General features: G+C 40.5%; 1 protein-coding gene across 6 annotated transcripts; it reads right to left on the bottom strand.

The window, feature by feature from the left end:
• Window positions 1–711: 711 nt before the first annotated feature.
• Window positions 712–15,821, bottom strand: OSGEPL1 (O-sialoglycoprotein endopeptidase like 1). Of its 6 annotated transcripts, none has more exons than XR_014779016.1 (9): window positions 15,446–15,821; window positions 14,191–14,434; window positions 7,589–7,976; window positions 5,658–6,011; window positions 4,835–4,965; window positions 4,654–4,725; window positions 4,211–4,383; window positions 2,729–2,833; window positions 712–1,559 (listed from the first exon to the last, which is right to left on the bottom strand). XR_014779016.1 is itself a non-coding variant. In XM_084780757.1 (9 exons), exons 2-7 carry the CDS (start codon window positions 14,409–14,411, stop codon window positions 2,755–2,757), a joined length of 1,245 nt encoding a protein of 414 aa, XP_084636883.1. In that variant the 5' UTR covers window positions 14,412–14,434; window positions 15,446–15,821; the 3' UTR covers window positions 712–1,224; window positions 1,542–1,559; window positions 2,729–2,754. The 6 variants fall into 6 exon arrangements, 4 of the variants coding, with proteins under 4 accessions (XP_084636883.1, XP_084636882.1, XP_084636884.1 ...); XM_084780757.1 differs by lacking the exon at window positions 4,211–4,383 and having other exon boundaries at window positions 712–1,224; window positions 1,542–1,559; XM_084780756.1 differs by lacking the exon at window positions 4,211–4,383.
• Between the last annotated feature and the right edge of the window lie 4,326 nt (window positions 15,822–20,147).

A 20,147-nucleotide genomic window follows, 5' to 3' on the forward strand; every position in this document is an offset into this window, starting at 1 on the left:
TTACCAGGTGTGCTGGGCCATATCTGTAACCAAGGACCTGGGAGGTCCATGCAAGAGTTAAGAGTTCAAGACCAGTGCTGGAGAGATGGCTCAGTGGTAAAGAGCACTGCCTGCTCTTCCAAAGGACCCAGGTTCAATTCCCTGCACCCACATGACAGCTCCTAACTGTCTATAACTCCAAGATCTGACAATCTCACACCAATGCACATAAATTAATATTTTAAAAAAGTTCAAGACCAGTGTGAACTATCCAGTGAGTCCCAGACACATGTCTAGACCACAGAGTAAGGCTCTATCTCAAAACAAAAGGCTACCAAGAAGAGACTTGATACCCTATGAACATATACAGGGGGAGGAGGTCCCCCTCAGTCACAGTCATAGAGGAGGGGAGTAAGGGGAAAATGGGAGGGAGGGAGGGAGGAATGGGAAGATACAAGGGATGGGATAACAATTGAGATGTAATATGAATAAATTAATAAAATATATTAAAAATAATATTAAATTAAAAAACAAACAAACAAACAAACAATAACAAACCCCCATTTGGTTTCAGGAAGCTGCCTACCTCTTAGCTTCACTGAAAAGTAACCTTGGCACAAGTTTGTCAGTAGAGTCCAGTGTTTCTCCCTTACTCCAGTCTCCTCTCTCCTTTTCTTTACGGTCCTTATAGCCAAGCTCGCAAAGGACTAAAGATATGGTTGCTTTCCAGGATTCACTCATTTTTGTTAGTTTATTTGTATCACAGAGTAATTTTGATATACATGCATAATTATAGCAATGGGAACAACTTTTAATATTTTCAAAATATAGATTATAAATATATTCATAATATAAATTTGGTAAATAATCTTCCATAATTTACGTGTACTGATAGTTGTGGCCACAGGAACATAGTCTGTTAATTTATAATCACATAAACAAAACTCAAATCCCAATGTAAAATGTGAACTCATGAACTAGTTGCTGCTTTTACCTGTCACACAACAGCAATGTAACAACAAAGAATAAAAAGCAACTTTAAATAATGGCTATTTCCAGATGCACTATTTCTAGGAGAAAATGGGTGACTATAAATTGAACAAAAGAATAACTTATGGAACTTTCTAAGAAGAATGTTAGCTTAAAACAGAATAAGAAATGTTTCCATTCTAATCAAGAATGGTGGTGTATACCAGTAAGTCTACCATTGGAATGCTGAGGCAGGAGGATTGAGAGAGTTGAAGGCTACAAATAAACATAAAGCGAGTCACCTGAAAAGGGTCTTTGTTCTATGCTACATTTTTATCTTTACCTTATAGCTTTTCAATAAAACATGTTACCAAAGATTGGAAAGTTCACAAAATTAGCAACTTGGCTCAGTAGTAAGGGCACAAAATAAGCATCTAGTGGCAAAATCAGTGGCATAAGGAATGTTGTTCTTTTAAAATATTAAGATTTATTATATATTTTTAAATTTAATATTCATGTTCCACAGGTGTGCCTGCTTCCCGTGAAGGTCAAAAAGGGTGCTGGATTCCCTGGAACTTGAGTTAATGACCTACCATGTGGGTGCTGGGGTCCTGTGTAAGAAAAAAAAAAGTATTATTCTTGACAACTGAGCCATGTCTTTAGCCCCAGTGATACTATGCTTACAACCACAAACAACATGCAGTTACTTTAGACAGGAAAAAAACAAAAACAAAAACAAAAACAAAAAAACCCAAAAAAACGTGCAGTATCTGCAATACCAAATTCAAAGGTAATTACCACAAACAAACCTTTCTTGTCTCACTTATTCTCATCTTAGTAAATACAGTTTAAAATATAACGGATGTGAATGTATGTGGCCCGATTAGACAAAGTTTTAAAAGCATATAGTCTCTTCCAATCATGACACTTGAGAACTTATTAACTTATAATACACGTTCTATTGGTCAAGCTTTTTGGACGTAGAGGGCTATGGTTAGACACAGCCATGACCTGGCTGGCCTTTGAAATTTCTTTCTCATTAAATAAGTCAGTCTATTGTAGTAGTAGTCATAAAAAATTGGCTATAGATGTAGAATCCACCATAAGGGACCAACAATGAAAAGATCCACTGTATTTCTCCCAAGGACTTTTTGCTTTTGTTTTTCAGGACAAGGCTTCTCTGTGTAGCCTTAGCTGTCCTGGATTTGCTTTGTAGACCAGGCTGGCCTCAATCTCAGAGAGCCTCCAGAGTGCTGAGATTAAAGGCATGTGCCATCACCACCTCCAAGGTCTTTTTTTTCCCCACCTGCCAACATTAATAAATTCTTTTTCCCCCCAAAAACTGTAACATAAAGTTTCTGTCTTTCAGAAGAAAAGATATTAGGAAAGGAACTTAAAGTCCTGGGCCTGGGAGACAGCTCACTAGATAAAGCACTTGCTTTGCAAACATGGCCCCGAGTTCAATGTCTAGAAAGTGTTCAACAGTGGCAGGTATGACTGTGACCTTACAAGCCCAGCGCTGGGGTGCTGGAGGGAGTCTCTTCTAGTCTAACTGGTGAAGCTCCAGGACAATGAGAGTGCTGCTCTCACAGGAGGCTGAGAGCGTTCCCGAGTGTGACACCTGGATTGTGAATGACTCCTTACTACCATGTACGCTCACACATGCATGCACTGGCATGTTTCCTTACAGGAATATGTATATACGCATGTGTAATAAAAGTCTTGATGCCTAATGAACATATTTAACACCCAAACTTAATTTTATTGTTTGAAATATTACCTGTAGAGACCTTTAAAAATCACAAGTCAAATTGTCATTTTTAATAGTGGCACTTTTATGGCAGCATCTGCAACTTCTTTGGATATATCTACTCCAAGAGGACATCTGCATGAAAAATCAGAGCACATTGCTTTATAGTTGCTTCACCCCCCATAACTACTTCTGCACATCATCTGCTTGGAGTCTGGATAACAGAGGAAGTAATGGAGAGTCAGCATAGGTGGTGAGGATTCCTACACAAACACAAACCAGGACAATACGACTCCACCTCATTCACAAGAAACCTTCATTCTGAGGTATACTTGCAAGGTCTGCCTCTCTAAAGTACTCCAAATTAGTAAATTTAAAGCGACTAAAGGCTGGGTGTATGAAGTACAATGGTTCAATGGTAGACTGTCTGTTTATGCACATGCCAAACCTTGGATTCCACTAACCATCAAACAACAACAACAACAACAACAACAACAACAACAACAGGACAAATAACCCTTAAAATGAAGCACAAAGAACAAAAGATGCCACTGCCAGTAATATTTTACGAAGGTCAAAATGGTAATAGCATTTTAACACATAAAATCAAGCCTAGATTGGTTTATATTTTTGCAGGTCCCTTGGTTTCCGTGACTGTTCAGTGCTCACAAGTTGGCTGGTCCTTTTCAACTCGCCCTTGCGCTTCTAGACTGGAGCTCTGCACCTCTGCCATCTGTTCTTCCTCAGTAAGGGAAGGAAACCAAGGTTATGCTTTTCTATGATACTGCTCACGTAACCTGACCCCAGCTCCATAAAGCCACCACCCAGCCTCGACACTGCCACAAGGGGGCACAACTGGACCAGCCAGAGTGTTCTGAGGGAAAGTAACAATGTTAGTGATTCCTTCAGACACTACCTCAACTCTGGTCATCCACAATCCACATTAACAATCGGTGGTTTCTGCAGCATAACTCTCTGGTGCTGAGAAGTTCAAAATATCAGAAGAAACAATGTTTAAACATAACTATGTCAAGTTATGAAACTTGTCCTATACTATTCCTGACTAACTTGAACAGAACCTGATAGAAAACTAAAAATTGCTCTTGAGAGAGGAAATAAGGCTCACAGTGAAGGGTGCTTTCCGTTTTATTCTCATCTCTGCTTATAGGGTAGAGTCACAAGCCAGTCTGCTATCTGAATGTTATCTCCATGTTTTCCTTTAAGTTTGGTAACACACTGTCTTTAGATAATACTAAACAATACAAAAGTACATCTCATGAAGAAGGTTTCTGTTCTTTTATTAAAAATATTTTATGTGGGTTGGGCGTGGTGATGCATGCCTTTAATCCTAGCACTTGGGAGGCAAAGGCAGGCAGACTGCTGTGAGTTTGAGGCCAGCCTGGTCTACAAAGTGAGTCCAGGACAGCCAAGGCTAACACAGAAACCCTGTCTTAAAAAACAAAAACAAAAAGTATTGTGTGTGTGTGTGTGTATCTGAGTATATGTACATACCCCCTCTGTAGGCAGGAGCCCACGGAGATCAGGATGTTGGATTCCCTAGAACTGAAGTTAAGTGTGACTGTGAGCCACAATGTGAATGCTGGACACAGAGCCAGGTCCTCCATAAGAGCAGTAAGCATTCTTAACCACTAAGCCATTTCTCCATGCCTGAAATGTGTTCTTTTCTGGTAAGGTAAGAGACAATATATCATCTTCATTCATGGCCTATAGAAATAGACCAGAACTCACATATAGCTTGTTAAAAGTTTTATGAAAGTTTTATAATTTGATTCTATAGCAGAAATATTTATCAACTATTTCTCAACTATGTTCATGAAAACCAGTAATCTTCCTTTAGTACCACTAGAAGGTCAACAGAAACTCATATATGAGATATTCAAGGCTTTCTCTTTTATAATAGGATTTGTCTAAATATGATAAATAGTAATACATACTTTGGCTCATATCGGATGTCTTCTACATGATGTAAAATGCCCAAGCCAGCCCGTAACCTTTCAATTCCATTCCTAATAAAAATCATTGAAACAAAATCAATAGTTTTAAGATCCAAAGGAAGAAAACTGAGTATACGATGTTGATGACGATTACAAGTAAATCATGTATGTTGTGGCTTACCATGCAATCATAATGCCATTATCAGTGCACAGTCTGGGAGGAGGACACAACAAAGTGCACTGTGTTGCATTTGCTACAATTTCCAATACTCTCCGAATATACAAGTTACTTGCAACACCTCCAGATACAACCTGAAAGAATTGGGAAGATGCGTATTAACAGCTAAGACATATAAATATGAAACAAGCTATTAAATAATCCCAAGGAACAAAACCAGCTTCATTCAAGAGGAAACTATTATATTTGGGGTTAAGCAATAAGTGATATTATTTGCACAGTAAAAATTTGCAGATAGTAATCACAATGCTAATGTCAGCATGTATTCATTGCTAACATTTTAAAATATTTTACTACCAGAAAGTGTCTCTGCAACATCTGCAATCATAATATTGCACTTTGTATTTTTAAATTTTTTTTGTCATTCTGCTACCCAGCTCTTAAGAAAAGATTAACTTTACTGTTCAAAGATTTAAGACCTATTAAAAAGGAAGATTATCAAACTTGTAAGCACATTCAAAGGGATTTCACTAAATGAGGGAGCAGCCTGCTTTTCTAAAAATAGTAACCATAGTAGTTATTCTGGTTTCTTTATTGTACACTGTCTACATTTCAAAAAAAATATAGCCTGGGTTTTCTTTTTTTCTACACAGGCTATAGATATGTTCCATAAAAATGTTTTATCTACTTTCGAAATGGCTAAACATTGTTTTTATTCTATATTTAACATTGTCTACAATGAGATACAGGGACCTATTTGTCATAAATAAAGTCAACTAGATTCCTAGAGACAAATAACCTACTGGAACGAGATGAGAAGGCTTACTAATACTGGGTTAGTTGGAGGCAACAAATCTCTCTGTTTGCAAAACACAATAGCACGATGTGTTCTCGTTGCAAGGTGGCACGCTGTTGTATGCTGTACTGCAGCAGCAATGTCTGCAGCTGATGACAGGATTTGCCCTTTCTCAATGCCTTCTTCTTTTTCCTTGTGTGTTATTAGCTTATCAATAATATGCTGAAGTCCCGAAAAAGAAAAATTGCAATTCTTAGCATTCTGCATCGGTGGATTGATAGTGAAATGGCATCTATCTCCTTGTTTGGCCAAATGTTCTATAGCCTTCCCACCACTCATTGTAGAACATTCTGGATGTTTGATTAAAGAAAGTCTTCTTGCCACCTATTAAAAACAAACATTAAAAATATTGTTCATAAAGTATATTTTGACTGAAAATTTAAAAAGAATGACTAGTGACCAAGTTAGCTTTATCACACAGATGTAAGGGTGGTTCAAAATATGCAAGTCAAGCCAGGCGTGGTGGTATACGCCTTTAGTCCGAACACTTGGGAGGCAGAGGCAGGTGGATCTCTGTGATTTTGAGCTAGCCTGGTCTATGCCAGGGCTATTACAGAGAAACACTGTCTCAAAAGAAAAACAAAACAACCAAAAAGAAAAAAAAAAAAAGCAAGTCAATACATGTAATAACATTTAAAAAATATATTTTTCAAATGATTCACAGGGTGCACATTCTGAAACTATAAGAGATAAAGATAATTCAAATATTACTTTAGAATCCTGAATATACCATTTCTTTTATGCAGAGGTTGAAAAATTGAATTTGAAGATGGTTATTTAATGAAAAACCTTGAAAATAAGAATGTGGCTGGGTGGTGGTGGCCCTTTTAATCTCAGCACTGTGGAGGTAGAGGCAGGTGGATCTCTGAGTTTGAGGCCAGCCTGGCCTACACAGCAAGTTCTACCCTGCCTTGAAAAACCAACCAACAAACCAGGCAAGGGTCCTATTCATCCTCTGATCTCGGCTGGTTTATATATGGCAGTAGGCTCCATACCACTAACACAAAATGTTGTGACGTTAGCAATTCTGCAGTTGATTGTGAACATGGGAATTCCACATTAATTTTTATTGTGAACAAATGAATGAAACTCATAGGGTTTCATTATATAGCCCCAATTGGCCTGGAACTATGTAGACCAAGCAGGCCTTGAACTCAGAGACCACCTGCCTCGGCTTCCCAAGTGCTGAAGTTAAAGGCATGTACCGCCATGCCTTGCCCCAATCTCTGTATATCTTTGTTTTTGTAGCATAGTGGTTTTCCAAACACTTTCACATGAAGTATTTGACTAAATATAGAGTAGTACCTGAAAACTATTTGAGCTTTTACATAGAGATGTAAAATTCTTACTATTTTATTAAATGACTAAAAATGACAAAATTGAGACAGCCATAGTGGTGACTCCCAACACATGGGCGGCTGAAAGGGGAGATCACTGGGAGTTTTGAGTCCAGCAAGCGTTGCAAAATGAAACCCTAAAAAGTTAATACAACTCTTAATTTTGAATTTTTGTTTTCTTTTGTTTTCCTCTATGTAGTTTTGGCTGCCCTGAAGCTCACTATGTAGACTGGGCTGGCCTCACACTCAGAGGTCCACATGCATCTGCTTTCCAAGTGCTAGGATTAAAGGTGTGTACCACCATGCCTGGCTACAACTCTGGAGTTTTAAGACTTTGCTGCATGGCCCAGGTTTACCTCACATCCACTAAATAACAGAGGTTGGGCCTTGAATTTGTAGTCTATTCTGCTATCCCACCCAGTAATTTTAAAAATTTGCAGTAATTTTAAAAAATAGTTTTTCAGTCTACTCAGGTGCTGCTCAGGATTACCTAGTTAAGTAGTTTGTAAACTGCTATTTGACTGACAGAACAGAAGGAAAGGAGAATGACCTCCGGAACAGTACCTTGTCCAGCATGTCACCTGGTGCTATGTCCAAAGACTTCCCGAGAAGCAGAAAATCTGAAACGCCTCGGACTAATGCCAACAGACAGTGACCTCCAGAGATCAAAAGAACTAAAAAAGGAAATTCTACTTTATTGGTCAGCCTAATCGTAAGAGCATGGGCCTCCATATGATGAATAGGAATGAACGGCTTTTTCAACTGATTTACGAGCTGTAAGCTGAAGGCTAAGCCGACTCCCAAGCTGAGAGCCAGTCCTGGCTTGATGGTCGTTGCTATAGCTGACAGGTCACTTGGAGAGATGCTACTGGCAGAAAGAGTTTCTTCTACTATCCGTTGAATATTTTCTCTGTGAAGCTGCTGAGCTACAGGAGGAACAATCCCACCTGTTCTGAAACAAAAAGATAGCCTTTAAGAAATTAGGAAAGGATAAAATGTGACATTGGAAGGCATTCTTGAACCACTGTATTAGTATGTGTGGTAAAATTTGCTTTATAGTGGAAGACTGATAAGAGTTCAATGTTGTTGTGTCTTTCATGCTGTGTTCAAAGCCCCTATGGGTTATCTCTGATGAATGACACCCTGAGAACAGTCTTCTAAAGCATTCCAAAGAGGTCATGAACAAAGGAAGAACAGGGTAAAAGTGGATTTAGCTCAAATCTGTCTCCCGAGGAGAGTTCTAGAAATTAGCGCAAGAGGTATTTGTCTGAAGTAACTATATATAAACTGGATAAAATAATATGAAGGGCCTAGGCATCAAAGATGACTCATATTTGGTAAGGATGACTGAGAGGAAAAAATACTAACAGTGAGAAATACGAAGACGGTTTTGTAAAGATGAGTTTATTTTTAAACACACTGCACTTGAGGTCACACCAGGACAGGAGATAGCTTGCAATCCTAAAATAAAGTTTGGGAACCTGGTGCTCTGAGTTAGCAGTTGAGATTTTGGGTCTATGCGGGACAGCAGATGATCACTCCAAATGTTAAGAATTATCAGGGAGGGTTGGAAATGCAGCTCAGGGGTAAGGCGCCTGACTAATACACCCAGGCGTTGCAGTCCGTCTCTAGAAGGGGAAACAACAAGTGGAACTTGGCCAGTCACAAATATAGGAACTGGCTTACAGTCTGAGAAGCAACAGGGTCTGTAAAATTCACACATAATTTACTGTATTTTTTAGACCATAAGACACACTCCTCCCACCAAAAGTGTGTGTGTGTGTGTTGGGGGGGAGGGATTAGGGTGTGCCTTATGGTCCAATTGCTGTTTTTCCTGTTTTACTGCTCTAAAAACTGGGTGTATCTTATAATCCGAAAAAATATGGTAAAAATACTTGACATTGCAAGTGCATGTGGGATGGTCTCTATACACAGATACGAAAATCTTGACAACAGTCAGTAAATTAGTTACTACTTTATATATATTTCAGGAAATGAGACTGTAAGGAAATCATTTTATTTCAACAAGTGCATTTTGCAATAACTTTTTAAAAACTTATTTAAATATACTTGTTTGATAGTTCTCATCTGTTAATAGCAGCAGTATTCTAGAATCATATCAGTTTCAAGGCTCATTTTTTAAAAGTCTAATATATAATTTACTTTGCACTTTGTGGATTACATTTATTATTATTATTTATGGGAAAGCTGGTGAATGGGAAGTGGGTCAGAAGCCAAGTGTCCTCCTTCTACCACGTGGAGTTGCACGAACTGAACTCAGGTCAGTAGGGCCTTTACTAACGACTCATCTCACTGCGCCTCAGCATTCATTTTTACTTTTGTCTCCACACTTAACATTTAGTTTAGTAACACTCTCACTGCCATCACCAAGTTCAAAGCCTCTTTACTTTTCCAGCTGCATCTTCTGATTCTTGGAGAACATCACAGATTGTGATGTCAGAAAACACTAGAAAACAACCTGTTGTTGACTTATTTCTTGTCTCATCTCAAAGTATTTACATAATTGGAATTTGAGAGTTTGAATTCCTGTCCTTTCCTCCCATTCATTTCTTCCTTCTGTCTTATACCCATTTCTGCATCCTTTGGTATTTATTTTATAGAAATTATGCTAAACAATAAAGACAAACAAGGAGTAAAAGTATGGCTTTATTCTCAAATAATAAGAAAACATTTTATAGCCATATTTTAACTTGTATAGAGAATGCAGATGATTAGGGAAGAAACCATTTACCTTTGAAGTTAGAGTGTAGGCCAGGGGCCATGGAGAGCTGGACTCAACTGCTGAGAAAGGAGAGCGCCATGGTAAGCAGGATTTGAGGGTTATGTTTACAACAAATGGATGAATGACCTGGATGTGAAGTGGTGAGGAAGAAGTGAGGGAGGTCTGGAAGAAAGGGATGCTAGTGGGCAGTGCTTTACTTTCACAGTTCCTACACTGCTGTGCAATGATCCATTCACTATCAGTATTGATAGCAACACAAGTGCTATTGCTAATGGCTAGATTCTATTGAACCTTTTATACTTGTCAAAAACTGCAGCATGTTCTCTAAAAGAGCTCACATTTATTTACGTTTAATACAATGCCACTATGATTACCCAGATTTTATAGACAAGCACGCTGAAAATACACACAGTCTCAATGTGAGGTGCTAAGCCAGATTATAAAACTAAACATCAGCCTGAGGCAAGCATGCACAGATATGGGAGACCCCACCTGGTTTTGGATTATACACACACACACCCTCCCTTGTAATATGTATTTGGCAGCCTAGTTCCTTCACCTGTACCCACTATGCATATGCAGCCCTTTCTAAACAATGCACTTAGCAACCTCAGAACCTGCTTGATCCCCAATCTATATGGGGCTATCTGCACTTCTTTATATGAACGATGGTAAAAATTTCCATGGCCCTGTAACAATAAAAGTCAGACACTTTTTATTCAAATGTATTCTCAACATCCCAGAATTAGAATAGAAAGGCTGAGCCAGCCTGAACTGGCTTGGATGTACATCAGTCATGATGAAAACCTCTGTGCTCTAAAATCCATTTAGGGAGGGCCCCTATTTACCATCTTATGCCTGTTCATAACTGGGCATGTGTGTGATCAAAACAGATGCATTATGGAAGAGGACATACACAATAGGAAAATTACTATATGATCTAATCTATCAATCAAAATAAACAACCACCCAAACCCTGCCCCGAGTCATCAATCCCTCCTTTTGAATTCCATGAAAGTAGCCCTGAACAGTAATCTTGAGTCCTCTTGCCCAAGTGTCCCACTGCCAGTCTTGACGGTGTACCCATTTATGACCTGCACTGTTGGTTTGCTGCTTTTGTGAATCTATGTGAGCCCCTTCCCATTCTTTAGGAAAGTGGCCAAGAGCCTGGAGGTGCCTAGCCACCAGCTCACCCACTGGAGGTGCCTAGCCACCAGCTCACCCACTGGAGGTGCCTAGCCACCCGCTCACCCACTGGAGGGGCCTAGCCACCCGCTCACCCACTGGAGGTGCCTAGCCACCAGCTCACCCACTGGAGGGGCCTAGCCACCAGCTCACCCACTGGAGGGGCCTAGCCACCAGCTCACCCACTGGAGGGGCCTAGCCACCCGCTCACCCACTGGAGGGGCCTAGCCACCCGCTCACCCACTGGAGGGGCCTAGCCACCCGCTCACCCACTGGAGGTGCCTAGCCACCAGCTCACCCACTGGAGGTGCCTAGGCACCAGCTCACCCACTGGAGGTGCCTAGCCACCCGCTCACCCACTGGAGGGGCCTAGCCAATAGCTCACCCACTGGAGGGGCCTAGCCACCCGCTCACCCACTGGAGGTGCCTAGCCACAAGCTCACCCACTGGAGGGGCCTAGCCACCAGCTCACCCACTGGAGGGGCCTAGCCACCCGCTCACCCACTGGAGGGGCCTAGCCACAAGCTCACCCACTGGAGGGGCCTAGCCACAAGCTCACCCACTGGAGGGGCCTAGCCACCAGCTCACCCACTGGAGGGGCCTAGCCACCCGCTCACCCACTGGAGGGGCCTAGCCACCCGCTCACCCACTGGAGGGGCCTAGCCACAAGCTCACCCACTGGAGGGGCCTAGCCACAAGCTCACCCACTGGAGGTGCCTAGCCACAAGCTCACCCACTGGAGGGGCCTAGCCAATAGCTCACCCACTGGAGGGGCCTAGCCACCCGCTCACCCACTGGAGGGGCCTAGCCACAAGCTCACCCACTGGAGGGGCCTAGCCACCAGCTCACCCACTGGAGGGGCCTAGCCACAAGCTCACCCACTGGAGGGGCCTAGCCACCCGCTCACCCACTGGAGGGGCCTAGCCACCCGCTCACCCACTGGAGGGGCCTAGCCACCAGCTCACCCACTGGAGGGGCCTAGCCACCAGCTCACCCACTGGAGGGGCCTAGCCACCAGCTCACCCACTGGAGGGGCCTAGCCACCCGCTCACCCACTGGAGGGGCCTAGCCACAAGCTCACCCACTGGAGGGGCCTAGCCACCAGCTCACCCACTGGAGGGGCCTAGCCACCCGCTCACCCACTGGAGGGGCCTAGCCACCCGCTCACCCACTGGAGGGGCCTAGCCACAAGCTCACCCACTGGAGGGGCCTAGCCACCAGCTCACCCACTGGAGGGGCCTAGCCACCAGCTCACCCACTGGAGGGGCCTAGCCACCAGCTCACCCACTGGAGGGGCCTAGCCACCAGCTCACCCACTGGAGGGGCCTAGCTACCAGCTCACCCACTGGAGGGGCCTAGCCACAAGCTCACCCACTGGAGGGGCCTAGCCACCAGCTCACCCACTGGAGGGGCCTAGCCACCAGCTCACCCACGGGAGCAAACCCACTGAAGTGGTGTGTTAACCCGGCACAGCTCATCATCATATTCATTCAGGACTCACCGTGCCTGGGGTACTGCCTGCCGAGGGTGTCACTGAACACACTTGTCTAGCGTCCCACTCAAGTGGCCTGCGCCCTGGCTAAGTGGAATGTTTTTGTCTTTTTGCCTTTGTTGGTCATGTTCACTCGGAAAGCAGTATTTCCATCTCTACTATGAAGCAGACATTGTGCTAGCAAGGCAATCAGAGTAGCACAGTGGTCAGTACAGACAGAGACTTCATTATCAGTGCTTAGGGTTGACTGGAGGAAAGATTATGACCAGACAAACAAATATATAAACTGTAAAAAGGATTAGAAAGAAAATATGCATGGCATAGTGATACAGAATGAGCCTAATTTAGACCATTGATATGCTCAGAATAGGCCTGTCAGTGAAGGTAACAGTCAAAAGTTCAGTACATTAAAAAAAATAAAATCAAAATGTCCACAGCACGGTAATTATTGCTTGGTATTAACTTTATGCTGCCTTACACTGGTAGCTCTCTTTGTAAGTCTGTGTGCATTATATGACAGAAGGGCCTTCTAGTAGTTTGCTGGACATATTAATTCCCACTCAGTCCATTTACCATAGTATGTTGTTGCAGGCTCTATTTCCTCCATAAATTATTTCCAGGTTACTAAGGAAACTGCTTCTTGTTTTCTGATGTGAAAAGCAATCAGAGAGGATGAAGTAGTTTCCTAACTAATACTAAAAAACCAAACTTTTTTTCATTCATCAAACACTGGAAATTGGCAACTTAGAGATGTACTTCAACGTGCTTTGAATTAGCTAATAATTAAAAACAAAACCAAAAACTAGAGATTATATAAAAAACACGGATTTTCACCTTTTGAAAATTCTGAAACTAATGATTTTAAGTCTTACCCTTGAGTGACAACAGCTGGCTAAAGCCAGGTATGTTTAGCAGTTCATATCTAGTGCAGTTATGTAAGTTACTTGTCCTGTGCTCCTCTGCAACAGACGGGTTTATAAACCTTCTGTGCTTTAATACAACTAAGTGTCTTAAGTACTATGCAAGTTCTATGTGTAAATGTTAATAGGTTCTTTTTCAGCTACCAAGTGATGCTTTCCTAGGACTGCTGATGAGACCATAAGACACATATGCAGGAAGAAGGCATCACGGAGAGAAAAAACAGAGAAACTATTAGTGCTGGGAATGATTTTTGCCTCTTTTTGTCATCAGGATGGGCAAAAGCTGAGACCTTACTGTGAACTGTGGAGGGCCTTAAAAGCCAAGACAAGGTATGAGATATTTCTCCAGCAGGTTTTGTTTTCTGGGTTTTTTTTTTTTCTTTTTGAGACAAAGTCAACTAAGTGGCAGCAGTTGGCTTCAAACTCATATCTGCCTGCCTTTGCCTTTGAAGTTCTGTTATTAAAGGTGTACTCCACAAGGCATAGCTGTATATGGTGGTACATAGTGGTTTTACAAAACAGAATAAGAATTTTGCTCCTAAAATTTGTCTTTTATACATGATAAATGAAGAATGGTGTAATTTTTCTTTTAAAAGAAGCAGGAAGCTGGGCGTGGTGGCACACACCTTTAATCCCAGCACTTGGGAGGCAAACGCAGGCTGATCACTGTGAGTTCGAGGCCAGCCTGGTCTACAAAGTGAGTCCATGACAGCCAAGGCTACACAGAGAAACCCTGTCTCGAAAAGAAAAAAAAAAAAAAGAAAGAAAGAAAGGAAAAAACAAACAAACAAAAAAGCAAGAAATGACCCAAATAATCCATACTTACTTTAAATGAACTTCTGTCTGGGAATGTATCGCTTCTCCCAACACATTTCCAGTTTCATCCACCACAGCAGCTGCTGTATCATCACAGCTGGTTTCAATTCCCAGTACTAGTTTATGAGGAAAACGTGTTCCGGAATGAACACGGAAAGTTCTTAAAAGTCCATAAACTTTACTCTTCAATGGCTTGGAAAAAAATCTTGCTGTCTTATTTAATATCAGCATACTTACTACTCTACAAACAATTCCTAGAAGAGAATTACAGAAATATTATTTGTAACTTCATTTGCGATTTGTTTAAAAAATAATGAATATTCGTTTTATCCTTTAAGTATACTGCCTTACAAAATTATAGTAACATTTTTAAAAGTTATCAAAATCTTATACAGGTCCTAGAAATCACTGACTATAAATAAATTGGGTTTTGCAAGAGAAAAACGGAAAACATACAAATATTAATATTCCAAATTGACCATTCCTAAGGTGAAATTCTAAACTCCTCTACTTGCCTGACTTGTTAGTGGAAACACAAGGAACACTAAAAACATTACACAGAATTGCCTTGGTTATGCTATAGGATGCAAATAAAACTCAGATTTCATGTTCAACCTTGGGTCTCATCCTCAGATTGGTCACGTATGTGGCACATATTCCCCAATTCGTTTTCTTGTTTTTTGTTTTTTTAAATTTGGAACACTTTGGTTCAGGTATTCTGGGCAAACAATGTTCAACCTGCACTTTATACAACTGGTAACATTATTGAATAATAGTTATGTGGACAGTCCTATTTAAAATGACGTTAAAATTAAGTGTTAAAAAATAATCGCACATAGTACAGTTGAAAAACAAAGGCCTCCCATTTCCTGGGGCCCCTCTCCCAGAAAGAGTGTACAGCCTTTGGGCAGATTATTAAAATAAAGGCACACCAATCAAGCTTTAATTTTGTAGTTTGGAAACAAGTCCTTTCATTAAGCTTATTCTTAAAAAACAAACAAAAACCTCACGAAATCTCGGCAACGACAACTGTAAATACCCAATCTTTGGATTCACCTCCACTTTTTATAACAGGTTTACCACCCTAAGCTTCTTCCTAAATGTTTCTCCCTACTGCCACCCCTCAAAACAAACAAACAAACAAACAAACCAAAACAAAAAACCAGCCATCACTAAATCTAAACATTCCAACATTCTCAGTATAAAACGTGTGGAATGGGCAAAACGGGTTAGAATCAAAAGCAAACTTAAAAGGGAAAGCGGACCTGCAGGGACTGGGATGGGAAGGAACTATTCGCAGATTCGAGTCCTGCGCTCCCAGCCTCTCCAGACGGACTAGGTGACGAAGTGTCTGTTGGCGAAAAGCAAAAAGCCTCAAGGACGCTAGATGTTAGCAATTCCTTTCACCTTCCCGGGAAACTGTTGTCGTCTGCTCTAGGCTCAGGCGCCCGGAAATGACGTCACAGCAGCGCCACAGTTCCTAGCCCCGCGCTGCTTCTTGTGGCTCGAGACCCACAATTAGTACATAACTTTTCAGTCATCTCTTGAGAGTGAGCTTGCCCCTCAGCGTTCTTTCCGGGTTTGTTGAGTACCAAGACATGGAGAGATGTCCGAGAGACTGCACTGCGTCCACGCTATGCTACATTTAGGAAAAAGTTCTGCCTTCAGCTAGAATTTTGCTGCCACCAGGAGAAAAAGTATTGGGTATATTATCATCCTATTTTAAGGAAACTGCCCAGACTTAAAGGTAGTGAGTGGAATGACCTGGGAAACCTTCCATTTTCACGGGTCAAGAATATTTTCATCAGAAATCAGAACACCAGCAATATAGCGCTGAGCTCCCAGAGAATGAAGTGTTTCTGGTTATACTGTCTAAAATGACACATTACAACACCCATGGCTGGCTTATTTTATTATCACAAAGTCAAATTAATGGTAAATATTTTAAAAATATTTGTGTTGCATTATACAGGTCCAGATTACTAATGTACTCAACTTTCTGTGTAGCATGTACTAATTCTTGTTTTGTTTTTGTTGTTTTGTGAGCTTGTTAGTATATTCAAATCGATGTATCCTGAATCTTCTACCTATACTTTTAAACTGTAGTAAGCAAAGGCTTTATAGTGCACGGTTGGCATACACATCTTTGCTTTGCAGAGTGTAAAGATGAGTCAAAAAAAAAAAAAGAAAGAAAAGTAAATCTTAATACAGACTAACAGACTACACTGGATGAGCAAAGACAAATTAAGCTCACAGTTACAATATTGAGCTTAATTTCTTAAATGAGACATATTTCTTTGAGGTGTAACATAAAGCAACACTTCTGTGCCAGCCTACGGTTAGTGCTCAGGAGAACATCCAGAAAGTACTATACTTAGTGTCCTCATTTACAGGTAATTAGGCTGCAAAATTTGGATGAATTCAAAGTTACAGAGTAAGTGCAGCAGATGAATGTTAGAACTGGGCCAGGGCAACCTTGACTCTAGAGCCTTTTTGCTTAAATGCCAGAAGACAAACTCATTGGCAACCTTCAGATGAATTTAACAGGAAGAATTTTATACTACGTATTCCTTAAGTGTGTTCCACTAAGATGTGTGTACATGTGTATGAAAATATACATTTCTGTATGATTCAAGGTCTTGCTTTGTTGTCCAAGCTCATCCTTAACTTCTGGACTTAAGCACTTCTTTCTTCAGTCTCCATAGTAACTAGGATTACAAACATCCTGCGCGCCTGCCTGGATTTTACTTTATCACACATCCATCAGGACTTTTCCTTTATGGTGGGTACTGTCTTGGTTGTGAGAGCTAAACACTTAAGATCTTCCCTCTACAAGTTTCTAAAGTCTATTAGCAAAAGGCAGGCACAAGACAATAGGAAGGTGGGGACATGGAAATGTACATTAAGTAGAGTGTAACCTGGGAAAGGCCGGGTGGTTTGAGTGGCTGCATCGGTGCCCTGGCAAGATCACGACAGGATCCCTGGGCTTCCGCATCTGACTCCTGCACAAGCTTTGGCTTGGAAGGGACTGCGCTCTGTGTGACTGAATCTCACATCATATACTGCTAGAGTACTACTGTTAAAAAGCTGTCAGAACTAGATTACTAGATTAACATGAAGGTGCTGGAGCTAGGATAGCTGAGTCTGCTGGGTCTCTCGTCTTTGTGTTGAACAAAACTGTGAAGATCAAATCCAAATTAAATGCATAAGATGAAGGCAGTAGAAATAAGATTAATGCCTTTAATGGCTAATATTTTAAGCTTGAGGAATTACTTTCTACTTCAGTTACCTATCTATTTAAAATTTGTTGTGCACTCTATGGCCACCTGCCTTTTTCTTTTCCAGTTTTCTTTATTAAGCAGCAGTACCATCTTTGACATGAGAAAATCCTACGAGAGGCAGTACTGCCAGTCTGGTCTCATTTTTAGATTTTTTTTTCTTATATTTTGTTTGCTGAGACATGCTTACTCTGTAACTTTTCCTTCAGGTTATCTTCTTATGGCAGAATATATAAAGCATATATAGCTTATCATTTATTTTAACTGTTTTAAGATGAAGCAGTCTGAAGAACAGTCATTGTTCTGTAATCTTCACTACCACTGACCTCAAAATTTATCTTTTCAAACTAAATTTTAGTATCTGTTAAACATTAATACTTAAATCTTGGCAACTATTCTTTGGAAATCATAAGCACATTTGTCATATTGTGATTATTTCATAGTGTCTACCATGTATCAAAATTTCCTTATTCATTGCTTTACTTATTTCGTTCCTTAGTCCATTGCTTTTAGGACCGTGATCAGGTGGGGAACCATGATGGGAGCACATGTTAGAAGACCATGCGTACCTCACTGACAGCGAGGAACAAATAAGGAGAATGGGCCCAGGGACAGGATATATGACCCCGGGACCTACTCTGAATTAGTACCATCTCTTAACAACATCTCAGAGGGAAGCAAACCTCTAGGACTGGGCTTTGTAGGAACATTTTAGATGCATACCATTCCACAAAATGTAACAGCTGGACCACATAAATTTAACTTTTGAGTAAGTGCCACATTCTCCAAGTGTGTAAAGCCATGGATGGTTGTAGTAGGGAGGGGAATCAGCCTCTACCCTTCCTGTATGCTAACAGTGCAATGAAAGAAGCACATAGTTTTCAGAATTTGTAAGAGGACCATCTGTCTCAAAGGGCTGCTGTAGGAAATAGCTAATACATTACTTTTTTTGGTTCACCAATTTGAAAACTAAAGATTTAGAAGAAAACCACATTTTTATCCTCTTGATAATGTGGTCAACCAAAATACAAGACTTGAAAAATCTGCAGTATTCTGCAAAACTGACAATAAAAATCTATAGCTGCTTAAGTGGAAAAAAATGTTTTATTCATTTTAGAATGTTAATACATTTTCTAATTGTAATTCTTTGTTTCTTCAAGACAGGGTTTCTCTGTGGAGCCTTGTCTGTCCTAGACTCGCTTTGTAGACCAGGCTAGCCTTGAACTCAGGCTGTCTCCCCAAGTGCCACTATGCCTGGCTCTAATTTTAATTCTTATATTTGAGATTTTAAATAAATATATACTTATGCAGAACGGAAAGACAAAGACAATTTAGCTTATATGCTAAATTTAAAAATACAGAGAAACAGCCTGGCACAATGGCACACAACTTTAATCCCAGTACTCAGGGAAGCAGAGGCAGGCAGAGTGCTGCACACCTGCACTCAGGACTTGAAGCAGGAAGATTTATAGTTCAACACCAGTTATACAAAGACCGTATCTAAGAAAGAAAACAGTCTCCAAATCCAGACCCTTAGAACCACAGTGAGCCACTTCCATAGTTATCAAGGGTTAGATACTACATCATAATACATGAAACACATACACACACCCTCAAGTTTTACTTGAGACAAGGTCTCACTTTGTAGGCCTGGCTGGACTAGAGCTCCTCATGTAGACTGCGCTACCTTCTACTGCCCAAGTGCTTGGATCACAGGCATGTTGTTACCATAGCTAGCTCACATTTAGTTTTACTAATAAGACTTTGTAGCTTTGTTAGGTTACTGAAAAAGCACTGAGAAAAACAAAATTAACCTAAGGCCAACACCCACTTAAGAGAGAAAACATTACCCAATAAAGCTGAAGTAGTATGAATACTTGTCATCCAAATATTCAATATTTTGAATCTGATGTTTATAATGTTTATGTATTCAGTCATGGGCAAAGGAAAAATTGAAATACATGTAAAAAGCACTTGCTCAATCATTTTTAGTTGGAAACAGAAATCTACAGCATTTTAAAAAACTGGACAAAATGAAGATGTAATCTGTCACTCTCCTGTTTTCCCTTATTCTTACTACTCCACTTATGTTTAGAGGACTTTATTTGCTTGACTTCCCAGTCACGGACCTATTCCCAATTCCCACATGAACTTACACTGTCTAAGACAATGGTTCTCAGCCTTCCTAATGTTGTGACCCTTTAAAACAGTTCATGAGGTGATGACCTCCAACTATAAAATTATTTTGTTGCCACTTCATAACTAATATTGCTGTTATAAATCGTAAGCAATATCTGATATTCAGGATATCTGATATGGGACCCCTGTAAAAGGATTGTTCCACCTCAAAGGGGTCACAACCCATAGACTGACAACTGCTGATCTAAGACACAGTTACTTTCTATTCTGTTAAAAGGTTTATATTAAGCTTTATTGAGTTATACTCCATTGTTTTGATTCCAAACAGTAAGGAGTTTGGGGTTGTATTTACCCATATATATATATCCATGTAAGAGATAAGTAATATGCTGGATATTAATTCATAAGTCAAACTTTAGATAAGATAGGCTAAAATTAGTAAGAGAATTTGACAAGAAAAATTCTTAGCTTTTGGTTAAATAAATCCATTCATTAAGCACACGAAGGGGCAACCATCACCTGATAGCTCATGTTGAAGATGTGAGGTTTT

Source organism: Acomys minous (assembly GCF_964271855.1).
Source record: "Acomys minous genome assembly, chromosome: 4".
NCBI lineage: Eukaryota > Metazoa > Chordata > Mammalia > Rodentia > Muridae > Acomys > Acomys minous.

Coding starts and splice junctions, on each gene's coding strand:
- OSGEPL1 (XM_084780757.1), bottom strand. CDS start 14,411: ATGCTGATATTAAATAAGACAGCAAGATTTTTTTCCAAGCCATTGAAG. Junction 4,966..5,657: donor CTCCAACTAACCCAGTATTA/GTAAGCCTTCTC, acceptor CAATTCTTTCAG/GTTGTATCTGGAGGTGTTGC. Junction 4,726..4,834: donor AATGGCATTATGATTGCATG/GTAAGCCACAAC, acceptor GATTTTTATTAG/GAATGGAATTGAAAGGTTAC.